Source organism: Anabrus simplex, chromosome 14, assembly GCF_040414725.1.
Source record: "Anabrus simplex isolate iqAnaSimp1 chromosome 14, ASM4041472v1, whole genome shotgun sequence".
In the NCBI taxonomy this organism is placed as follows: domain Eukaryota; kingdom Metazoa; phylum Arthropoda; class Insecta; order Orthoptera; family Tettigoniidae; genus Anabrus; species Anabrus simplex.
The window spans coordinates 44,801,875-44,825,395 of record NC_090278.1 but is presented as its reverse complement, the minus strand read 5'-3'; the positions used below and the strand labels follow the sequence as shown (position 1 = coordinate 44,825,395).

At 38.6% G+C, this 23,521-nt stretch overlaps 1 protein-coding gene across 1 annotated transcript in view; it reads right to left on the bottom strand.

Moving 5' to 3' along the window:
- Positions 1 to 1,487: 1,487 nt before the first annotated feature.
- Positions 1,488 to 23,521, bottom strand: part of LOC136885263 (gastrula zinc finger protein XlCGF57.1) — a 33,971-nt gene continuing 11,937 nt past the window's right edge. The window contains exons 4-5 of the mRNA XM_067157745.2: positions 19,093 to 19,151; positions 1,488 to 3,405 (exon numbers count right to left, since the gene is read on the bottom strand). Coding sequence (XP_067013846.2) covers positions 2,142 to 3,405; positions 19,093 to 19,151 — 1,323 coding nt within the window. The 3' untranslated portion in view covers positions 1,488 to 2,141. The remainder of the gene's footprint in view (positions 3,406 to 19,092; positions 19,152 to 23,521) is intronic.

Below are 23,521 nucleotides of genomic sequence, written 5' to 3'. Positions count from 1 at the left end.
TACAAATAAAATTACATATACTAAGAAATCTCAAATAGTTATAACTGTATCTGGAAAAAACAATTCCCAACCTTCTAAAATTGTGCGTGCGTCTTTCGCAATGCCCTTTACACCAACGAGGATGAGTCACTATATTTTCAGCACAAGTACGTGATCGTGAACTTTTTCTTGGTTGGAGTCTCCCCACTTTGTCACGTTATCTTTCCCTATATAAACATTGTCTCTAAACATGAAATTCTCATTTACTTCATGTTGTTCGCCAGCTACAGATTGTTCTCCAGGTACGGTTCCATCAGCACGTTCTTCTGGTTCGTAGTTCAGTATCCGTATTATGTTCACTGTGTTCACTTTCACAGTCTGAGTCACTACTTTCGCCCTGAGTTTATCACTAGAAATTTCATCATACCAGGCCAAAATGTCACGACTTGAAGCCATCGTCACGCACTAATTACACAGCACATTAATACAATAAGTTGCAAAGAACTGTTTCAACTATGAAACAACTTACAACAAGAGCGAAACTATAACACACACAGAAATTTGCACCAGCGTGTCTGGTCGCCCGTGAAGCAAGATGCTCACCCTTGACGGTCGCTGATAATTCATACCTCCCTGTCTCTCCTCAAGATCACAGATGAGCGTTTCAATGCATCCGTCCTCCTTCCAAAACTCCAGTGCAAAGGTACATCAGGGCTCAAGTTCGAAACTACATGCTGTATAAAAGAACAGATGATTTTCAATGACCATGAGCATTTTGCTCATATATCAAACACTGGCGGGTTAAATTCCGAGCCTTTCAGGCATCAAGAGGTTCATAAACTGCTGAAAAGGGAAAATAAATGAAATAAAACCTTGATTTAGCATATTGCAAAGAATTCGTGGATGAAATACTACTAAAAGGAAAACTATCAATTATGTTTGCTGAATGTAAATTTCGTGACATTCTTGTGCACGAGTTTCAAAATTTCATTCTTACTATCATGTTAGAAAGCCCATAAATTGTATTTTTATGTTGTAATACATATGACAAGGTAAAAGGTGTCTTTTCGGGAATATAATGCTGACAGCTTTGGGGGAGTGGCAGTACTGGTGTAGTATTTCAGAAGCCATTTACAATATATTGTTACAGGAAAATAGACATACACATTTCGAATTATTAAAAACTTCGTTGAAGGAAGTAAACTTTGGATGACTTTATGTTGAGGTTCTTCAATTGTTATAGAATGAAATTCATCAGGTATCTACTTCATAACAATGCACACAGGACATCCAGTCAACTTCTTAATAAAAGAAAATGAATTACCGATAAAACAATTACGTAAATGTTAGGCTCCGTAAAACAGCGATTATTATCCCTAACCCTGATTATCAATCTGTTAGTTTAAATAACAGTGAAATACAACATAATTTTCAGTTATTTCCTCGGCTGAAAATCTCAGTAAAAGTGAGGACAAGAACTTAAAGTATTTTAATTTTATGTTGTTGTGTTGCAGACTGAACGCTGAAAGGCATAACAGTCTATAATGATAATGTATGTATGTATGTATGTGTTGTTGTTTAAACGGGCCTAACATCGAAGGTCATCGGCCCATTTTAATTATATACACTCTGATTTAATTACATTACGAGGACGTTGGAACAGCAATCTCAGGAAGATACTTCATAACTGAAATTTCCCTGATTTTATTCACTGCCCATTGCACGGTCCAACATCAGAAAAGAGCAATTACCTACATACATCTTGAGACTCACAGCAAAATATTTTACTCTAAGCATACAGTATTTCACCTTCTAAATGAAATAGAATAGTGAGACACACAAATTCACACCACACAAACTCCAGATATACACGTACAATTTTGTAACGATTATGATGTCAAAACTGACTAAGATAACCTCAGAAAGGATTGCATGGCATCCTGCAATACATGCATATTAAGGTACAGGAAAGTCATGCTATTCTTCTCTGGGTTCGCCCCAAGGCGGCAGTGGTCCCAATCTTGTATATACCATGTCGAATTCTTGAAATAAATTCGAATCCCTGCATTTCAAGATCCACCCAAATCACGAAACGACAAGCTCCGGTACCAAACTGATGAGCCAATGCCGCATTGTATTACGCTCGCTCGTTATATTTCTTTTCAGGTCGTAGAAGTTCCTGTAATCCCCTCGGAGTGCGTCAGCATATGCGAATCAAGACCAATCGCATCTGGAAAAGTCTTGCCACACGATTTACAGCTGTGCGGCATAAACACTTTGTGATTTAACATATGCTTATCAAAATGCACCCTCCTCGTAAATCCTTTGGTACATATTGCACAGGTATAACGCTTTTGCCCCGTATGCGTTAAGATATGCGTCTTTAAGTGAGATCGCTGTGTGAATGCTTTTCCACAAGCAGAACAGGAAAAGGGTTTCTGACCGGTGTGTGTCAGCGTATGAGCATTTAAATTAGATCTATTTGAGAAAGCTTTCCCACAGGAAGAACAGGAATAAGGCATCTCTCCAGTGTGCGTCATAAGATGACGGGTCAAATATGCCTTGCATGCAAAGGCTTTACCACATATCGTACAACAGTGTTCCTTTTGCCCAGAATGTATTATCATGTGTAGCTCTAGATTGCATTTCAATGTAAACTCTTTACCACACAATTTACAAGAATGTCGTTTTTCACCGGTGTGTGTTAACATGTGGGTACGTAAATGTGACTTTAAAGTGAAAGCTTTTCCGCAAGTATTGCAGGGATGCGGTCTCTCTCCAGTATGTGTCAAAACATGTCTATCCAGATTTGACCGATCAGCAAAGGCTTTACCGCAATAACTACAGGTGTGTGGTAGATACCCGGCATGGTTACGCTCATGCCTGTTAAGGTGAGAGGCCCGAATGAAGGCCTTTCCACAAGTATTACAGTACAGAGGCACCTGGCCTGTGTGTGCGACCATGTGGGATATGAACAACGATCTGTGTGAAAATGTCTCCTCGCACAATGTACATGAGTAAGATTCTAGCCTACTATCGCTACGTGCAAGCATATAGTCGCCACAAGTTAAACAAAAGTGCGATTTCTTTCCTCTAATGTTAACCGCCTCAGTAGTTTGGTTAATACCTGGAAATGGCTTACTACATCTATCACACGAGGCAAAACGCTCACTAGCAGTGGCGTACGGATGAATGATAGAAAGCTGCAACGAAGGTGATGACTGCTCCCCGCTATGCTCTGCTAAGTGTTTTTTCACAAGATCTTCTGTTTTGCAAACTTGCCCACAAAAGTGACACACCCAATTTGCTTCCTCACTTACTGACAGAAGTGCTGTGCGTTCGGGATCGTTTCTTGATTTGCTTCCCTGAGGATCTGTAGGTTTAGACTCTCCATCAGCATTATAGGTGAATAGTGAGGGATGTAGCCTGTAAGCAATAAAGTGCAGTGAGACGAATCTTGCCAATAAATGATTTATACATCCTTCGAACATCTCTTCTTATCGTTAAGAAACTCCCCTCACTGAAAACTAAGAAACCATAAGTATCCCAAAATGTTATGTATGATGGATGGCTATCAACTTCTCTCGGTCAATACCTATCCAAAGTAATAAGTCAATAGGCTGATATAACTCTACTTGTCTTATGTATCTCTTGAATATATGAACAACACATGTGGCAGAGTGAGTGAGAGTATGAATGATGTAGAGCTATCGTTACTCATCATCAATGGCAAAATAGACACAATATACTGCCTGGCTCTGCGGCTAACTGGTTATGAATATCATATGTCGCTGTGAGAGTATCATACCTGCCAACTTTACAAAACTAAAAATCAGCTGATTTTGGTATGAAAATCAGGAAAAATCAGGAGAAATCAGGAGATATAATTGGTCAAAGCTGCTTATTCTACATGTCTTGTGTGCAATACAGTACTACAAAATATGTATAACACTTATTGTCTCAAAGCCAGGCTGTTGCTATACGAGGCTACACGGCTAAAAATTACACATCTCTATTCCCTCACAGGAAGTATGTGAATGACATCATCGGTCTCTGATAAATCTTCCGAAAATAGTATGAATGCCCCACAAGTGTGAATCAGTCATGCCATTACTTAGCAAATGCATAGATTAATATATTGCATCAAGCGCCTGTGTGATTATGCGAAGCGCAATGCTATTTCTATCAAATAACTAGCTGATGTACCCGAGCTTCGCTACGGAATTCTCAGAAAGACTGTCCTTATTGTTTTCCCAACTGAAGTCAACAGTCAACATAGGTCATTACAATGACGACAGTATGAATGTTGAGATTAAAAGCAATGCTGTCATGAAATATTCGATAAAATGAAAAACAGCACATTTTCTCACGTTTAACGAAAAGTTCTACGGTGTCGATCTAACTGTTCAAAGTTCCAGAGCTAGAATGACCAGGCCGTAAACACTCCTGTGTAATTATTCCATTTAAGTGTGCACACTGCTCATTCCAATCACTGCCTCAGACTAGGGATTAAATAGCTGGAATACTACGATGATCCTGTGTTACGTACCAGTAGTATCAGAAAATTTATGAACCAAAGGAATGGCATGCTAAGGAAGAGATCTCTAACTCCCGAATTACCTCCCTCCAATATTCAGGCAGGCTGTTATACTCGATACGCACCTATGCAGCAGTAATACCATCCATCGGAGATAAATGGCCGCAGAGTAAACAAAGTACATCACAACAAACAATGGTGAATGTAATGTGATTTTTTTATCAATTTTATGAGCTTCCTTTATTGCAGGTCTTCACATTTAGTTTTCTTCCGAATATGTGATAATAGAGCATCTAATGTAAAGTGAGTCGTCATGACTCCCTCTTGTGTTATTATTCAAGCGATCGTTCCTTCATGACTTTGTTATCATTCTTCACAGTTTAATCACCATCACAAATATTATTATAGTCGGTACGGGAAAACTGAATAAGATATAAATAATCGGAAATTGTATTCACTATAACTATTGTTATGTAGTACTTTTCGATATGACCAATAAGATAGGTGATTAAAAATTAAATTTTTGGCATCTTACAATAAACTACAATTTCCAACAGGGTAAATTAAATTATTTACCGCGTAGATTGTAGTTCCTTATTCCCCCATTTTACCGATTTTCATTAAATTCTGTCCACTCATTTTCTCGTACATCGGCGCCGATATGGACATAGCAAGAAAAATCCAAAATCTTTACGTCGCACCAACAGATAGGACTTACGGCGACGATGGGACTGGAAAAGTCTAGGAGTGGGAAGCAAGCGACCGTGGCCTTAGTTAAGGTACAGCCTCAATATCTGCCAGGCGTGAAAAGATGAAACCACGGAAAACCATCATGAGGGCTGCCGACAGTGGGGGAGTCAACCCACTATCTCCTGAATAATGGATACTGGCCGCACTTAAGCGATCGCAACTATCGAGCTCGGTTAAAAATATACATTTACGAATATCTCTGTTATCAGAGCAGGTACGGTAAAAATGTATAAGACATAAATGATAGGAAATTTAATACTATATAACTATATACTTCAGCGTGAATAAAATTATTTATGCTTAGATTGTAGCGGCTCATTCCCCGATTTCATATACCGATTTTCATTCATTTCTTTTCAACCGTTTTCTCCTGATGAGCGTACATACATACATACACACATACATACATACATACATACATACATACATATAGATAGACGGACAGAAATTACGGAATTTTTTTGCTAGTTGCTTCACGTCGCATCGACACAGATAGGTCTTATCGCGACGGTTGGACAGGGAAGGGCCAGGAGTGGGAAGGAAGCGACCGTGGCTTTAATTAAGGTACAGCCCGAGCATTCGCCTAGTGTGAAAATGGGAAGTCACGGAAAACCATCTTCAGGGCTGCCGACAGTGGGGTTCGAACCCACTATCTCCCGAATACTGGATACTGGCCAAACATAAGCGATCGCAGCTATCGAGCTCGGTTTAAGGAAAATTAAAAAGTGCATTTCCCCTTGTTACTGTGGTCACGACCTGTACAGGAATATCATTCTTTATAAATTTTGAGCAATGTACAGACAAAACCCTTTATTTATATTGAGATAAATTGAAATTAGTCAGAATTGTCTCCAAAAGGATCCTAAAATATCTAGAAAAGTCACTAGCCTTATAATTGAAATACTGTCACTAAATTACTGAAAAAGACTACATGTCTAGCGACTAGTCTCTAGAATCGCCTAGACTGATGTGCAGTGTGAACGAACACGAACATAACAAGCGAGACGAGAGATTGAGAATCGATATATGCGTCGCGATATACAAGTTCCAATAAACATCGCACATTCGCGCACATTTCTCGCATTAATAAACGTTGATATTTCGTTTGAAGCGGCCAATGAGCGAAGGACTTCCGGCCACTGGCGTAAAACAAGCTGAAAAAAAATGTTTCAGGTTCACCAAAAATAAGCTAAATTCGGGAAAAATAATAGAATAATCGGGAGGCGGGAAAAACTCTCGAAAATCGGGAGTCTCCCGCCTAGATCGGGAAAGTTGGCAGGTATGCAGTAGTATCAGAAAATTTATGAACCAGAGGAATGGCACGCTAAAGAAGAGAGAGATCTAACTCCCCAACTACTTCCCGCCAATATTCAGGCAGGCTGTTATACCCGACACGCAGCAGTAATCCTATCTATCGGAGATAAATGGCAGCAGAATACACAAAGCACATCACAAAAAATAAAGGTCAATGTACTGTTATTGTAGATCAATTTTTATGAGCTTTCTTTATTGGAGGCATTCACATTTAGTTTTCTTCCGACTCTGTGATATTAGAGCATCTAATGTAAAGTGAGTCGTCATGACTCCCTCTTGTGTTATTATTCAAGCGATCGTTCCTTCATGACTTTCTTCTCATTCTTATAATCATGTTCAAAATTTATTCACCATCACCACCAATATTATTGTAGTCGGTACAGTAAAACTGAATAAGACATAAATAATCGGAAATTGTATTCCCTATAACTTTTATTATGTAGTATTTTTCAATATGACCAATAAGATAGGTATTTAAAAATTAAAATTTTAGCACCCTGCCCTAAACTACCATTTTTGACAGAGTGAATAAAATTATTCATAGCGTAGACTGTAGTTCCTTATTCCGCGACTTTACGTAAAATTCTGTTCACTCATTTCCTCGTACTTCGGCGCTGATATGGACTTAGCACAAACGATCCAAATTCATGAACATCTCTATTATCATAGCCGGTACGGTAAAAATATAGAAGACATAAATGATAGGAAATTTAATAATACATAACTTTAGTTATGTAGCATTTATCGATAGGGCCAATAATAACATAAATATTAGAGAATTCAATTTTAGGTCTTCCCCTAAACTATTATTTCACTCACGGTGAATGAGATTATTTATGGCCTAGATTGTAGCGACTTATTCACCAACGTTATATACCGATTTTCGTTAAATGCTCTTCGGCCGTTTTCTCGTGATGAGCGTGCATACATACACACATACATATATATATATATATATATATATATATATACAGACAGACAGACAGACAAAATTACGGAAAATTTAAAGGTGTATTTCCCTTTGTTAATATGGTCACGACCTGTACGGAAATATCATTCTTATTTAATCCTGAACAATGTACAGACAAAACTCTTATTTTATTTATACTGAGATAAATTAAAATTAGTCGGAATTGTCTCCAAATGGCTCCTAATATCTTTAGAAAGCCACTAGTCATTCTGTCAATTACTAAGAAAGACTCAATACGTAGCGTCTAGAGTCGACCAAAGAGAATGGAATCGACTATATTGATGTGCACGCGAGAACGAGAGATTAACACTCGATATACGCGTCGCGATACAAAGTTTTCAATAATCATCGCACATTCGCGCACATTTCTCGCATTAATAAACGTCGATAAGCGGCCAATGAGCGAAGGACTTCCGGCCACTGGCGTAAAAAAGCTGAAATGGCGGGATTTGAAAACAAATGTTTGAAGTTCACCAAAATATAAGCTAAAATCGTGAAAAATAGTAGAATAATCGGGAGGCGGGAAGAACTGTCGAAAATCGGAAGTCTACCGCCTAAATGGGAAAAGTTGGCAGGTATGCATTGCTGATGAAGTCCTGTCCAGTCCCTCCTCGGAGGGAGCGAAGGATAAAAAAAATAGAGAATAGCAACCTAGCTCCTTGTAGAAGAAATGTATAGGGAGTTGGAGAATGAAACAAAGCATCCCATCCAGGTACTGCCAGATAATCATGGTTTTTTAAATACTAGGCCCTACTTTCTTCTTATTTGTTCCGTCCTTTATATTTTGTTGTATAAAATCCACCTGTAAAAGGATGTCTGTTGGTGGTACATTGAAATCAACAACACCACAAACATCAAGCTACTCTCAGCCATTTGCACAAGAAATCGATGTGGCTCTTAAAGATGTTCAACTGAATAAAGCTCTGATGGAATTCATCAAGAATTTTAGCTCTTTGAAAGGCTCATCTACAGCAAAATTAGTGCAACGGTATTCCACTAGATGAAGGCAGTTTCAGGTCCAATCACTATCGCTAATACCCCACACTGAAACAGGATTCCAGACACAGCTCAAGACATCAGCCACATTCATTGATCTCACAGTAGCGTTTGATACAGCCTTGAGGGAATGATTAATTTACAGGCTCCTCTCAATTTTATCCTGTAGAACCATCATGCAAGACATCAATAACATGTTCAATGACGGACGATTCCAAGTGTGTATGGGGAACAGAAAAATCAAAAATGACTTGCCTCTAGGGTCAGCTCTTTCTCCTCTGCTGTTCAATTTGTATATATCTGACCTCCCAGAAACAACATCATGAATATTCTGTTGTGATGATGATATAACACTAGGCATTTTATATCGGGACTTTAGTGAAACAGAAAAAATGCTACAGAGAGACCTGGTTGGAATAGAAACTTAGTTCAAGAAATGGAGATTGAATCCTAACCCTAACTAGTTAAGGGATGGAAGTGGCCGTGGAGCCTTTACTTATCTGAACCTACCTTGCTAAGTCATCTGCATGTTTTAGTTTATTAATTTACTTTTGAAGTGGCTGATTAGTTTTGTGTAATTTCTTCTGCAACTGACAGTGTGTGGTAAGACGTATCGTATAATGGGTGTCGAAAAGGATTATCTATGGACCTCTTTGTCGGTAAGTTTTGAAAACATATTTAGTGTGAAGGACATCTCGTCTACCATGAACACAAGAAGTTTCCACGAATTTAAACCAGTCTGACTAAAATATATTTGTTATACAATGCAAAGGCGATGTGTGGATATTTCCTGGGATATTGTGTTAAAGTGCCTCAAGTTTGGTATTAATCGGCTACTATGTTGTTGCTGGAACTGAATGACACTATGCAGGGTAATGTGGGACGTTTTTGGTTAGAAGAAGAAATTGTCTGTAAGCCAACATCTCAGGGAAGGGCAACTGTGCAAAGCAAACTTCAACATTTTCCCTCCTATGGACGAATCAGGTCGTAGCATCATGGCATGACCACTTATGATAAATCAGATCCTCATGAGCTCTTTGACACTTTGAGAAAAAGCCACACAAATAATCTATAGGCATGTACTGACCAATGAACATGAACAGGATCATCTCTGTAATCCTTCAAGCCTGACCACAATGACTTAGGGAACTGCACCAGCTGTATTTCAATGTTATTGTATTTACATCCCAGTAACTACTTTTGACAGTTTTTGGAGATGCCGAGGTGCCGGAATTTTTCCCGCAGGAGTTCTTTTATGAGCCAGTAAATCTACCAACATGACATACTTGAGCATCTTCAAATACCACCAGACTGAACCAGGGTCAAACCTGCCAAGTTGGAGTCAGAAGGCCAGCACCACTCAGTAACAAGGTGCTTAAAGAAGCCAGCAATTGATGGACCGGACTTTCACCCTATGGTGGCTGAGGTAATCAAACAAGAAGCTTTGCTGATGATCTCTTGACTGGTATTGATTCCATCCAAGACAATATCCATGTCTATAAATTTCTAATCTTTCTAAATTGCTGTTATCCATTTGGGAAGTGTGTGTAAAAATGGTGAGAGAATTCTGCAAATTTGATACTTCATATTCTGTGTCATGTAGATGTGCTCATTTATCATGCTTATGTAGCCAAAATGCTGCTGGGTGTTCTTGAATTCCGAAGTCAAATCCTCTTCCAAACCAAAGAAACCAAACCAAACCCGATGGCACTTAATGTCCTTGACGGGGCTTTGGCCTGCTCAGTGACCACTGCTCAGCCCGAAGGCCTGCAGATTACAAGGGGTCGTGTGGTCAGCACTCAGCACAACACATTCTCTCAGCCGTTATTCTGGGCTTTCGAGACTGGGGCCACCATCTCACCATGAGATAGCTCCTCAAATCTAATCACGTAGGCTGAGTGGACCTCAAACCAGCCCTGAGATCAAGAGAAAAATCACTGACCTGGCTGAGAATCAAACCTGGGGCCTCCGGACGAGAGGCAGGCACACTACCCCTAACCACGGGGCTGGCCAAATCCTCTTCCACTTTGTCCAATTTAAATACATTAACAGACAGCTGACTTTATATTGGATTTAACTGGTGACCTGACAGAGTACTGCAGGTTGCTTATGGCTGAGATGCTGATAAGTGTATTTTGCTTCCTAGTATGAGGCTTTTACAAAAGGGATAAAACTGAACAACTTACAGACATCAATTAAGTGATCCACAGCACATGCTCAACGATGAAATTGAAAACGAATATTTAAAAAGAATCTTAAGCTTTAACATAAGAGTATATTTCTGAGACAACACTTAGCTGATGCTGACCGAACACAGATGTAATATAGGAGTATAATGTTCAGTGAAGGAGAGTAATAATTACATGTCACATAGTCATGGACAAGGTCATATTATCTTCTCCTACTACCTCTAATTGGACAGCTGTATACTGTGCATACGTCCAATATGCCATCAACTTAGTAAAAGTCCAGAGTGCACCACTCGACTTGACTGGATCGAGTGAATTGGCTGTGTGGTTCGGGTCATGTAGCTGTGAACTTGCATTCGGGAGATCACGGGTTCATATCCCACCATCGACAACCCTGAAGATGGTTTTCCATGCTTTCTCATTTTAACACCAGGTAAATGTTGGGGCTGTACATTAATTAAGGCCATGGCCGTTACCTTCCATACTTCTGTGTCCGAAAATCTTTGATGTGTTAGTGGGACATTAAACCACTAGAAAAAATGATTACAAATAACACTGGACATATTCTACCATTGGATATTAGGATGCCCTACATATTGGAAGATTTAAATAGCCAACAGTTATAGAAATTCAAAGGTTGACTAGGGACCAAGAATGGAGGCATCACAGGACAATCCTGTAGTCCTTATCTGCAAAGGATGCAGCTTACAGTGGGTGATTTACGTTAGGAGAGGTCTTATGATGACACCGGGACAGGAAAGAGCTAGAACTGGAAAGCAAGTTACCATGGCCTTAATGAAAGTACAACCCTGCAAAAATGGGAAACAAGGGAAAATTATTTTCAGGGGGTTCAAGCGCATCATCTCCCGAATACAAGTTCACAGTTGAATGACACAACTGTGTGCCCAACTAGCTCAGTCATTACATGGTTAACAACTGAACACAGGCATCTCCTTACTTACAGTGAACCGCGATGGAGAAGATCCTTTTGGACGTTTCTCCAGTTGTTAAAAGTTACATCAGAGAATTGTATACATCCTCGGATTCTACTGCAATGTCAACCATAAAACATTAGCATGATGGCATGAACCACAGTCAATAGCCATTTATTATTCCATGACAGTCATCATCTGCACCATTCAAAATTTAACCATGTTTAAGAGATTCAGAATTTGCAACAAGAAAATGCAATACCTTAACACTGTTCCTCAGAAGTGTGAAAGGTAAAACAAGGAGAGACGAGGTAAACTAGAGATAGATAAATCTGGAAAGGATTGCCTAAGGTGGTTGGACACATGAGAAGAATGGAAGGGAGATCATGGAACCAAGATATGTGGAGGATGTTCAAAAAGGAATGGTGGAAAGTGAGGTCATTGATCTACTGCCCGGACGTTGGTGATGAAGGAAGATGATCAGTGGACAACTCCTTCTAAAGTTTACATTTTATCTTAAAAAACAACACAGAGATAACAGTTTAATTCTGAAAATTAAAGATAGGCTTGAAGGAATCACTGAGTATCCTGTAATACTTCTAAGCAAAATACTCTTGATCTCCATAAGGAATAAGGGGTTATCAGTTGAATAATTATGTTTTGTCCCATTCCTTTTGTCCCTTTGTTTTTGTATCATTTAATAACTATTTATAAATCTTTCAGTGAATATGTCTCTTATTTTGGGAGGCTCTGGTGTCCATCCATATTTTTCTTCTCTCTAGTATCAGGCTGAAAGGGATGCTTTCCAATGTTTGCACTTCCTCATTAGCCTACCAATCTGTGATACATCCACAGTCCAAGGCTCTAGTGTCCACCCTTCGACACCATTGACTCACAACATGGAGGTCACAGTTGCACACAAGATGTTTCAAGACTTACATAAAATCAGCTTCATGGTCCGTATCGCACTTCAATAGATTCACAATTAAGTATTTATTTATTTTCCACCTAGTCAATACAATGATTGCTTAAGGCAATTTTTAATGGTCAAAAGTGGTACATGTTTCATATATTATCAACATCTTCAGCCACATAACACTGTTTAGATGAAAAATATATAAAATTGACAAAGTAATGCTTTAGAGGAAGTGTCCTTAAAATTAACATAAGATTGACAAGATTAAAACAAACAAATAACTCAAGAGAAAATATATAAATTATTTCTACAATAGAAAGCAGTCTATTGTAGAAATAATTTATATATTTTATATAGAAATATAGAAAGCAGTCTATTGTAGAAATAATTTATATATTTTCTCTTGAGTTATTTGTTTGTTTTAATCTTGTCAATCTTATGTTAATTTTAAGGACACTTCCTCTAAAGCATTACTTTGTCAATTTTATATATTTTTCATCTAAACAGTGTTATGTGGCTGAAGATGTTGATAATATACGAAACATGTACCACTTTTGACCATTAAAAATTGCCTTAAGCAATCATTGTATCGACTAGGTGGAAAATAAATAAATACTTAATTGTGAATCTATGTTTCAAGACAGCGAGATGTGAGAGCTGCCTATACAAAACTCAGCTCTAATCGTTGCTTCTATGAATGTGGATGCTTCAGTGGAAATGGAGGAAAAGAGAAATGTGCCTTTTAAGGCCTAATGTGACAAAAACTAATTTCAGAGATGTGAACACTATACTTATCTCTTTCTTGTCATACTTTGCTTTACATCACAGCAACAACACATTTTATGGTGATGATGGGGTAGAAAAGGGTTAGGATCAGGAAGGAACTGATTGTAGGCTTATTTATCACTTGGTGTGAAATTAGGATACTACAGAGAACCATCTTCAGGGCTATCTCCCAAACACAAGCTGACACGTACGTAACCAAACCACGCAGCTACTCGCTCCATGAATGTATACGTTCCCTCATCAAGAATGAACATATGACAGGTACGTGACTACACCACGCAGCTACTCGCTTCATGAATGTATACATTCCCTCATCAATAGTGAACATATGACAGGTACACGACCAAACCACACAGCTACTCGCTCCATGAATGTATACATTCCCTCATCAAGAGTGAACGTATGACAGGTACGCGACCAAACCATGCAGCTACTCGCTACATGAATGTATACATTCCCTCATCAAGAGTGAAAGTATGACAGGTACGTGACCAAACCACGCAGCTACTCGCTCCATTAATGTATACATTCCCTCCTCAAGAGTGAATGTCTGACAGCTACGTGACCAAACCACACAGCTACTCGCTCTATGAATGTATACACTTCCCTCATCAAGAGTTAAAATCTGACAGATACTCACCAAACCATGCAGCTATTCACAACATGAATGTATACACTTCCCTCATCAAGAGTGAATGTCTGACAGGTACGTGAACAAAGCACGCAGCTACTCACTCCATGAATGTATACAATTCTCTCATCAAGAGTGAACGTACGACAGTGTGCCGTCCTGACACAGCCTGGGGGCTGAGAAGAGAAGGAGGGAGACTTCAAGAGAGTGGTATGAGGAGACTGTCCTTACTTTATCTTATCTATATGCGACATTCTCCAGAAAACCATACCATAAGTCACATGACAAAATTTTATGCCATGAAGAAAAAAGGGGTGGGGTAGGTGCAAAATAACGATTTTTAGTTTTGAGCGCCACCTGTTAGCATGATCCTTAACACATTTGCTGCCACCATTTTCTAAAATATCTTCTCAGGAGCTGTTTTGGCAGTATCAGTCTATCCTAATAAATGGCACTAAACTTACCATCAAGTTTTAAAAAAAGTAAACAATATGCATATAAAACAATATTTACTTTTTGATGCCTTAAAGCGTCAAGCAATACTTTTCTTTTGTGTGAATTATTTGTGTAACAATGCATAACATGATGGATCATTCCCACTGGATCACCTACCCAATTAATTTCATCTTCATTTGCGGATGTTGATTGCACATTTTCACGAACATTGTTGTCTTCATTCAGTGTAATGTTGTCACTTTCACTACCAGAATTCCTCCAATCATCATTCTCACTGCCTGCCGATATATCAGATTCGCTGTCAGAAACTTCTAGCATTTTAATTAAATATTCCTTAGTATAAAATTGTCTCTCATACTTCTTCTTCTACTACTACTACTACTACTACTACTACTACTACTACTACTGCTACTTAGGATTAGACGGACTGGGCTCTGACTTGTTGTTCTCCATTTCAAAGCAATACTGACTGTCACCTAATTGCTCAACAATGGAACCGAGTGCAGCAAATTGTTCCAAAGGTAGCCTTCCTGCAGTGCCGGCATAACCAAAGCATCAACCGCGAAGCTGGCACGTTTCTAAGGAGCTTTAGGAACATAGGGCTTTGGACACTTTCAAGCGGCAGCAGCATTGCTCCATATATCACCTTGACGCCATTGGCAGTGAATGTGCTAAACTGCGTGATGAAAGGAGTTACCATATTGAAAAGTCTTCATAATAACCTTAGAAACAAGCTGTGCATATTACCTTAAGTCACAATATTAGCAACTTAAGATATGGTTCCTTAAATACGTATATGAGTGCAGCAAGACTGCAATTTCATTTGTCTTTTTCAATTTTTTTTTACATATTTACATACTTTAATTTCCAGGAATAAAATGCCTAATTATTTATGAAAATTTTTGTAATATGCAAAGCTGGTATTCCTTTATCCAGTGAAACAGTCAGATTTTCTTCAATCCTCAATATATTATTGGAGTATTATACTCCCATTTTCCAAGAGATTTTCTCAAAATGCAATAAGTTTTTTCTTATAGCTCCAAAGTTACATAAAGTGATCAGTTTTAAAGCTAGAGACTTCTGGTTTTCATGAAAATGATCGCAAACTTATCTACTATCAAAATATAAATTAATCCAAAAATGCGATTATCCAATTTAACTCTCTTGGAGCTAGGGACAAATCTGGTCGGTTGCTCACCACCAGATGGAAGAGGCCAGAGCTCCACCTCCAATCTACCACTGTAAAATGTCAGGCCATTTTTATTGGAAATACATGTATTTTAAAATTTGCATATATCTACCGGTGTATAGCAAATACCAGGAAGAAATTTTCTACATATCGACTACGTAAAATAAAAAAAGATTCAGAATAATATAAAGTATTAAAAACGTTTTATTGTTGATATTACAGCTGCCGATAACGTTTATTTTTAGGAAGAGAAAAACATTTTCACAGTTTCACTTTCAATATCTACTTTGAAAAAAATCATTTACATTAAAAAATAATACACATAACAATGTACAAGGTATTTCTAAATACAATTCTATCGAAAATTTCATTTGAACAAGAAAATTAAAAACATAATAATAAAAATTCAAACATAAGTCACTATTAAAAACAAGACAATTTTACTCACAGAAAAAATTTGTGTACATGTATCGATGTATGGGAAATACTGACAATAAATTTTCTATGTGCGGACAACATAGTATAAAAAATAATTCTGAATTATTAAAAAATAAAAAATAACACATGATATTATAGTTTTTGTTTTCTGCAAAAACCTTTCCTCGTTTTTGGTTATTAAATTATTAAAATATCTATGGCACTAAAGCCCTGATTTGCTTTGGCCTGTCAAGCAACTGCTGCTCAGTTCGAAGACAAGCAGTTTACGAGATTACGCATGGTCAGCGAGATGAATCCTCTTGGTCATTATTCTTGGTTCTCTAGACCTGGACCGTTCTCTCACCCTCAGATATCTCCCCGATTGCAATCACTCAGGGTCAATTAGGTTGAGTGGACCTCGAACCAACCCTCAGGCCCAGGTAAAAATTCTTGACCTGGCTGGGAATCGAACCCATGACCTCCGGGTGAGAGGCAGGCACACTACACTTGGCCCGCAGGGACCGGCATTTACGTAATGATAGAGGACTATATGTGACAAAGGTTTAGGAGAGAGAAATTGAAAAGTAAATTGAAGTACGATATGGGCGGAGAATCAAACGGAGGGACATGTTTAGGTCCAAGAAGTTCCATGAAGGAGACAGGAGGTTGAGGAATGTTGTCGGGTTCACCGGGAGAAATTTCCACAAAATGTTCTCCAGAGACGTTATCATCATCTTCGTTATCAACAGTTTCATCTACCACCATATGCACAGTAGCTCTAGTGCCGTTAGAAACAAATAAAACTCTCTTCTTTAGCTGCGGTGATTCTGGGGGCTGTCTGGTATAATTTTGTCGCTACTCTCTGAACTAACTTCATCATCGCTATCCGATAAATCATCCACGTTATCTTTGCATTGTTCCAAATGCTGCATTAATTTATCGTCATCAATACCTACTGAAAATTATCACGTGAACCACTTGTCATTTTGCTGTGACAAATCCACTCACTGCAAGGAGCAATCTCTTACTGACCGGTTAGCAGTACAGTAGAACCTTGATAATTCAAAATCGGTTAATTAAAAGTCCCGCCTACTTTGAAGAAGCTCTCATTCCCGGAAACATGCGGAACGGTTTTGCATGATATTTAAATTTTTTAATTTGAAATACGGATAATTCATCATTCGAAGAATAATGTCGGTCCCATTACCAAAATTCAGACTTTCAATTCAAGCTGCCTTTACATTTAAAAAATTGTTTTTTTCACAGTAATTTAAATTCAAAATGTATCCGCGTCATGATAGAACGCGTCTTCCGGAACGTGCTGGGGTGGATTTCAGTATTTTCACTCACTTCGGTGTGTCTACAGTGTGCTTCATATTTGCTAAGTTTGAGTAAAATAGTAATTCTTTTGTATTCAGTGTTTTAAGGAACACCATAATATCACTTAGCAGGCAGCGTGTGGAGAAGCAGAATCCGCGAACACCGGTGATGCCGACAGTTGGCAAAAAAGCGTGGCTCATATAATCAATTCGTACGCACCGAATATTGTCAATGCCGATGAAACTACATTGTTTTTTAATGCCGAGCCCAAACGGACTTATGGTTTTATAGGAGGAAAGTGCCAGCCGGGAAATTGTACAAGGGGGTCATTGCACTGTGTTGCAATGCACAGAGAAGCGAGAGATTTCTTCCCCTCACCACAGGAAAGTTTGATAAGCCACGATGTTTTAAGGGCATCGGGCACATTCTGTGCAAGTACAGAACATCTAAAATGCATTCAGTTCAGTAATCCAACGAAAAAAGGACTTGCACAAGCGAGCCAGCATAATCTGTACTCATCTTTGAATCATGCAGTTTTATTTTCTTTCGATGCGTGAGGTTATGTTTGCCAGTGATTTATTCAAGTGCATTATATGAATAATATAAATGCACTTTGTTGGATACATTTTGGGAAGAGTTTTTTCCAAGGCATTTGAAAGATTTAAACTGTGAATCAAGGTGATTGCGTGCATTAATGCGTCCTAGAACACTTTTGATGCGGCAGGGGTTCGCATTTCTGAATTACGAGATGAGTACCATGGCGGGAAATCGTACAAGGATAGGTGAGTCACTGTACTGTGTTCAAATGCAGATGGAAGTGAGAGACTTTCTCCCCTTGTCATAGGCAAGTCTGATAAACCACTATGTTTTAAGGGCATCGGGTACTTTCCGCACAAGTACAGGACATCTAAAATGCTTTCAGTTCAGTAATCCATTCAATAAAGGACTTGCTCAGAAAGCCATTTTAGATTTCTCATCTTTGAAACATGTTTTTGTTTACTTTGATTGCATGAGGTTATGTTTGTCAGTGAGTTATCCAAGTGAATACTGTATTGTGAATTTGAATACTGTTAATGCACCTTGTTGGATACATTTTGGAAATCATATATTTCCAAGGTATTTCAAGGGTTTAAACTTTGAATCAAGGTTAATTGCACGCAGTACAGGTCTCAGAATATTTTTTGATGCGGCAAGGGTTGGCATTTCTGAATTAAGAGTTGGCAATTCGAACTCATGTAATTCGAAGTCAGATTTTTGCGTCCCAACAACTCCGAATTAACAAGATTTTACTGTATTTCTAAACACAGGAAATGATTCTTGTGAAAGCTATAACACCCTCTTAGAACTGTCAAAGCAAGGTCAGGCACACAATAACTTGTAGTCCCTATACTACAGGTTGCCACAAACGTATGCACGTTACTATAAGTTGCCTCGAAATTATGTGTATCAGAGAATTTTAAGCTCTGGCAACTTCTGACTGGACTTTTAAAGGCCACCCTGATTGAGTTTGGCAATCTAAAGGGCAGGTGCTTGCACTACTGACTGGCTCCAGAAGGGTTAAAATATGATTTGCTGCAGAGCATCACATATATTGTTTGATATTGATATTTATTGTAACAAGCCAATTACTACGCCATTTACTATTAAATTATTATAACAACATTGTTGTTTTTACAAGGAGCAAAGTTCTCTTAGAAGGTCAATACTTACGTATCTGGAAGAATTCCAGTGATGTCAGAGTCCTCACGGTTAACTTCATCCTTCTCGACCTAGAGAAAACAAAATATTATTATTCTCTCCTTGCACCAAATTCACTTCTTGTTTGAGACAAACAAATTGATAAGGGTTCCCTTCACAGACAAAGAAGAGAAGTCCTCTCAAATGTCAAGATGTTCAGACTAGGTCCACTACAATGTTGCGTCTCACAAGGGAAAAAACTCTGTTGTTTCACATAAAAAGCCTTGTAAACTACAACTGACAGTTCCACATGCTTAGAATATACTAGAACTTGCAACAAAACAACTGAATAGCTGGCCAAATAATAACAGCTTCAACATAAGACTGTGACATCTGAAGTTTCAACTCAGTTTCCTCAGTCTGCTGAAAGTAAGTCTGAATAAACAAATTTATAAGCCACGTAAAAAAAAACAGGGTCTCACTCATAAACCCAGATCATCCAGCGGCATTTTGACTCTCGGAGACCTAACCACCGTGCGCATAGTGCTTGACCTTGCAAGGAGTGCGCTTGTGTTCAACCTAGCATCAATTGCCAGTCTGAATCTCAGCTGTTCACATGGTGAGACAGTTATCATTGCACCACCATACTTTTTGTGTGTCAAAATTATTTTAACTACGAGTCAGCCCGACGGGTTCAGGATCCATTTGTTCGACAATTTCCAAATACCTTCAAAAAGCATAGATAATTGTAAATCATTTTGAAACTACTTGCTCAGTGCTCAACAAACAGAGCTAGATGACACTGGTGCAAATCAAGAACAGTCGCCAAATAAATCACTCACAAAATTAGCACGAGTAGGTGTCTCGGTTTCTTGTGCACACAGAGCTACAAAGCTGTTATGCATCAAGTCGTACAGGTTTAACACCTGTTGATCAAGCCACAAGAATGCGATATTGTGAGTGGTATCTTGCATCAATGAATGATCGTTTATTCAACCCACAATTTGTATTCTTTTCAGATGAGGCCTGGTTTCATCCTAATGGTCGTGTGAACAGTCATAAATCTTGCTATTGGTATGCAGAAAATCTTAATAAGTCCCTCATTGTGAAGGATGACACTTGCAGCATCCTTCATATAGGATTGTATATATGCTTAAAGCAGGTCAGCGACGCGCAACGTGTGCTTGCTCTAGGTTTGTAAGAGAGACCCTGTATGGTGACAGAACTATACTGGCAAAAGAAACAAGTTTTTTCTTCAAAGATTGTCATCACATTCTTTCAAATAACACTCAAAGACATTTAGAAATATATAAACATTTATCTTTAAATTGTGCTTAAATCCTTAAAATATATTCTACTAGAGTCAGAGAAGTGAGGACTTCATTAAGATAAGTTCCCAATTTATTTCCCTCTGTGACCTAAAACCATACTAGTTTTCATCCAAGCACTGATCGGACTGTCCCTTCCAAAATCCCAGTGAACACATTGTCTGGTATATCGATCAATGAGATACCTCGATAATCCTGTTCCCTTGCTTATACTGCATTTGTCTGATAAGAAGGTAGCTTACTAATACTCCGTGAAGCCATTCTGACCCTGCCTTGCCACTATACTTCTTGTTGCGTTATCACAATTGAGTTTATTTAACATCCTTTCAATATCTTCAAGTGGAATTCCACCAATATCATTGCCCTCCTCCCCATTAGCTTTGTTGTTCATGACATCAACAGAAAGATTGCTGCTAAGTTTAGAAGATTTTCAAAATATTCCTGCCCCTGTCCAGTGATTCCCTTTGATTTATTATGAGTTCATCTGAATCACCCTAAACACTGTTCATTTCTTTTTTCTCTCCCTTTCTAAGATTATTTATTAATGTCCAGAAAGGTTTTCCTGCTCCTTGGCCCAACCTTTCCAGATTATTACGAAAATCTTCCCATGACTACTTTTCGGATTCAACAACTATTTATTTCACTCTGTTTCTTTATTCTACGTACAATTCCCCATCTGCATTAACACGTTGGGTGCCACATGCCGCCATATGGCGTCACGGTGGTCTTCAAATTTGAGATGGCGTGACGCCATATGGCGGCACACCGTTCTTGAAATCAGAGTGGGCATGATGCCATATGGCGGCACAGTTGAGTTTCAGGCGATGCGCCGTAGATAATCAGCTGTGACATCTATGTGCGTAAAATTGGTACTACGTGAAGGGCGAACTTCACGGTCTATTCCAGCTATGTATTTTTACTGTATGCCACCATGTGGTGCCACAGTATTCTTCTGAAGCCACTGACTGGCCAGTGGTCATTGTCACAGGTGAAAGCGCGCCAGGCATTGTTTATTCCTCGTTTACGTACGTATTATCACTCAGTTTATATAGTTGTGCAAAAATATGAAAAATGGAAGATATTGGTAATAATCTTACGAGGGAACACATACATGTGTTACACTCGGATTCGGATGAAATTTGGTAGGAATATTCGTGGGAGGCAGTAGAATGCTAAGGTGAAAAATGCATGTACCCAGCGCAAGTTTAAACGCCAAAATTGAACAAATAAATAGCCATAAAATTAGAAGTGTATTAGAGTATCGGGATGTGGCGGAGAGGTAGGGAGGAGCGGAGCAGCGGACGTGAACCAACCAGGCTACGTCGAGCTGCGCCAGCAGCCAGGTGGCGTATAGTTAGCGCGTTCCCCTTAACTTCCCGATTAGATGTGCAAAACGTAAATATGAAAACAGCACATGAAACAAGTGTACAAAGGACGATGTTTGAACAACGATGCCAATAAGGTTTGAAAAATTACAACGAGTAACAAGAACTCGGGCGTGCCGAGATGCATATTTTCATTGTTTAGAGTTATCAGAAAACTGTTCACAACAATATGTAATGTAATATAAGTACTTGTTTTGCATTTTACTAGGTTTTCATAAATATTGCGTTAATTTGAATTAGCAAATATATATCCCGTATTTGAAATTCGTATTGAACATTCCATGTCAAAAAATTCTGTGACACCATATGGCATCACGCTATATTTTATCTTTCCTAAAAATTGTTGTGACACCATATGGCGTCACACATGACCATGGTATGGTGAGATAAAATTTACTTAGTACATCATATAAATACATCCCAAGATTATATAAACAGACTACAACGCGTACAATTGCTTTGGCACCAGCGGAATGCAATTCAAAAACATGCCTGGCACCAGTGGAATAGTGTGCTACAATCGGCTCGGCACTCAACGTGTTAATTCTTGTTTGGAGCCATTTCTGATAAGCCTTCTTTCTACATATACAAACTGCTCTCACTTCATTGTTCCAGAAACACGTTCCATCTTTACACACAATTATTCCTAGGCATTCTCTTGCTGTTTCTACTACAGCATCCCTGTATGCCACCCATTCTCTTTATATATCCTGAATCTGCTTACTCTCCATTTTTTGGAACTTTTCACTGAACAAATCCATGTACGCCTGTCTAATTTTCTTGACCTGAAGATTTTCTAGTCTTATTATTCTACAGACAAATGTCACATTCTCTATCCTAGGTTTACAGAACCTCAGTTCACTACAGATCAGATAGTGGTCTGTATCATCAAAAAATTACCAGAAAACACTCACATTCCTAACAGATTTCCTGAATACAAAGACAGTTAGGATACACAGTAGTCTATTATGGATCAGGTGCCCCTACCCTCCCATGTGCAGTGGTGAATAGCCTTATGCTTGAAGAATGCATCCATAACTGCTAATAAACCCATACTAGCACAGAAGTCCAACAAATGCTTCCCATTCCTTATAGCTTCAATATCTTTTCCACATTTATCAATCCCCCTTCAGTATCCTTCAGTTCTGGTTCCAAATCTCACAATGAAATTGCCCATTAGCACAAACCTATCCTTGCTGTAGACCCTGATTATGATGTCAATCAACATTTCACAAAACTTGTCAAATTCATCCTCATCTGCAACCTCACATGGTGAGTACACTGAGACAATTCTTGTCCTAATTTTTCCAACTTCCAAATCTACCCACATCATTTACTCATTTACATACCTAACAGAAACTACATTGCATGCAATAGTATTCCTAATGAACAGTCCTACCATACACTCTCCCCTTCCCCTTTTAACACCCATCAAGTATACTTTATAATCTCTTCCTCGTTATCTCCACTTACAAGAATATCATTAACTCCTAACATATCCAGATGTATCATCTTTGCTGACTGAGCCAGTTCTATATATCTTCTTCCATAAGCTGCATTAATATTGATAGGTCCCAAGTGAATTCCTTTTCACTTGCCAAACTGTTTCCAAGAAGACCCTCACCTGTCAAATAGGAGTGGGACTCTGTTTCTCCCATTGGTCCCAAGGCTTGCTTAAAACATTCTGACCATGCTCGGTGAAAATTCTGTGAAGCAGAATGCTACCCTTACTTACACATAGTCCCAGTG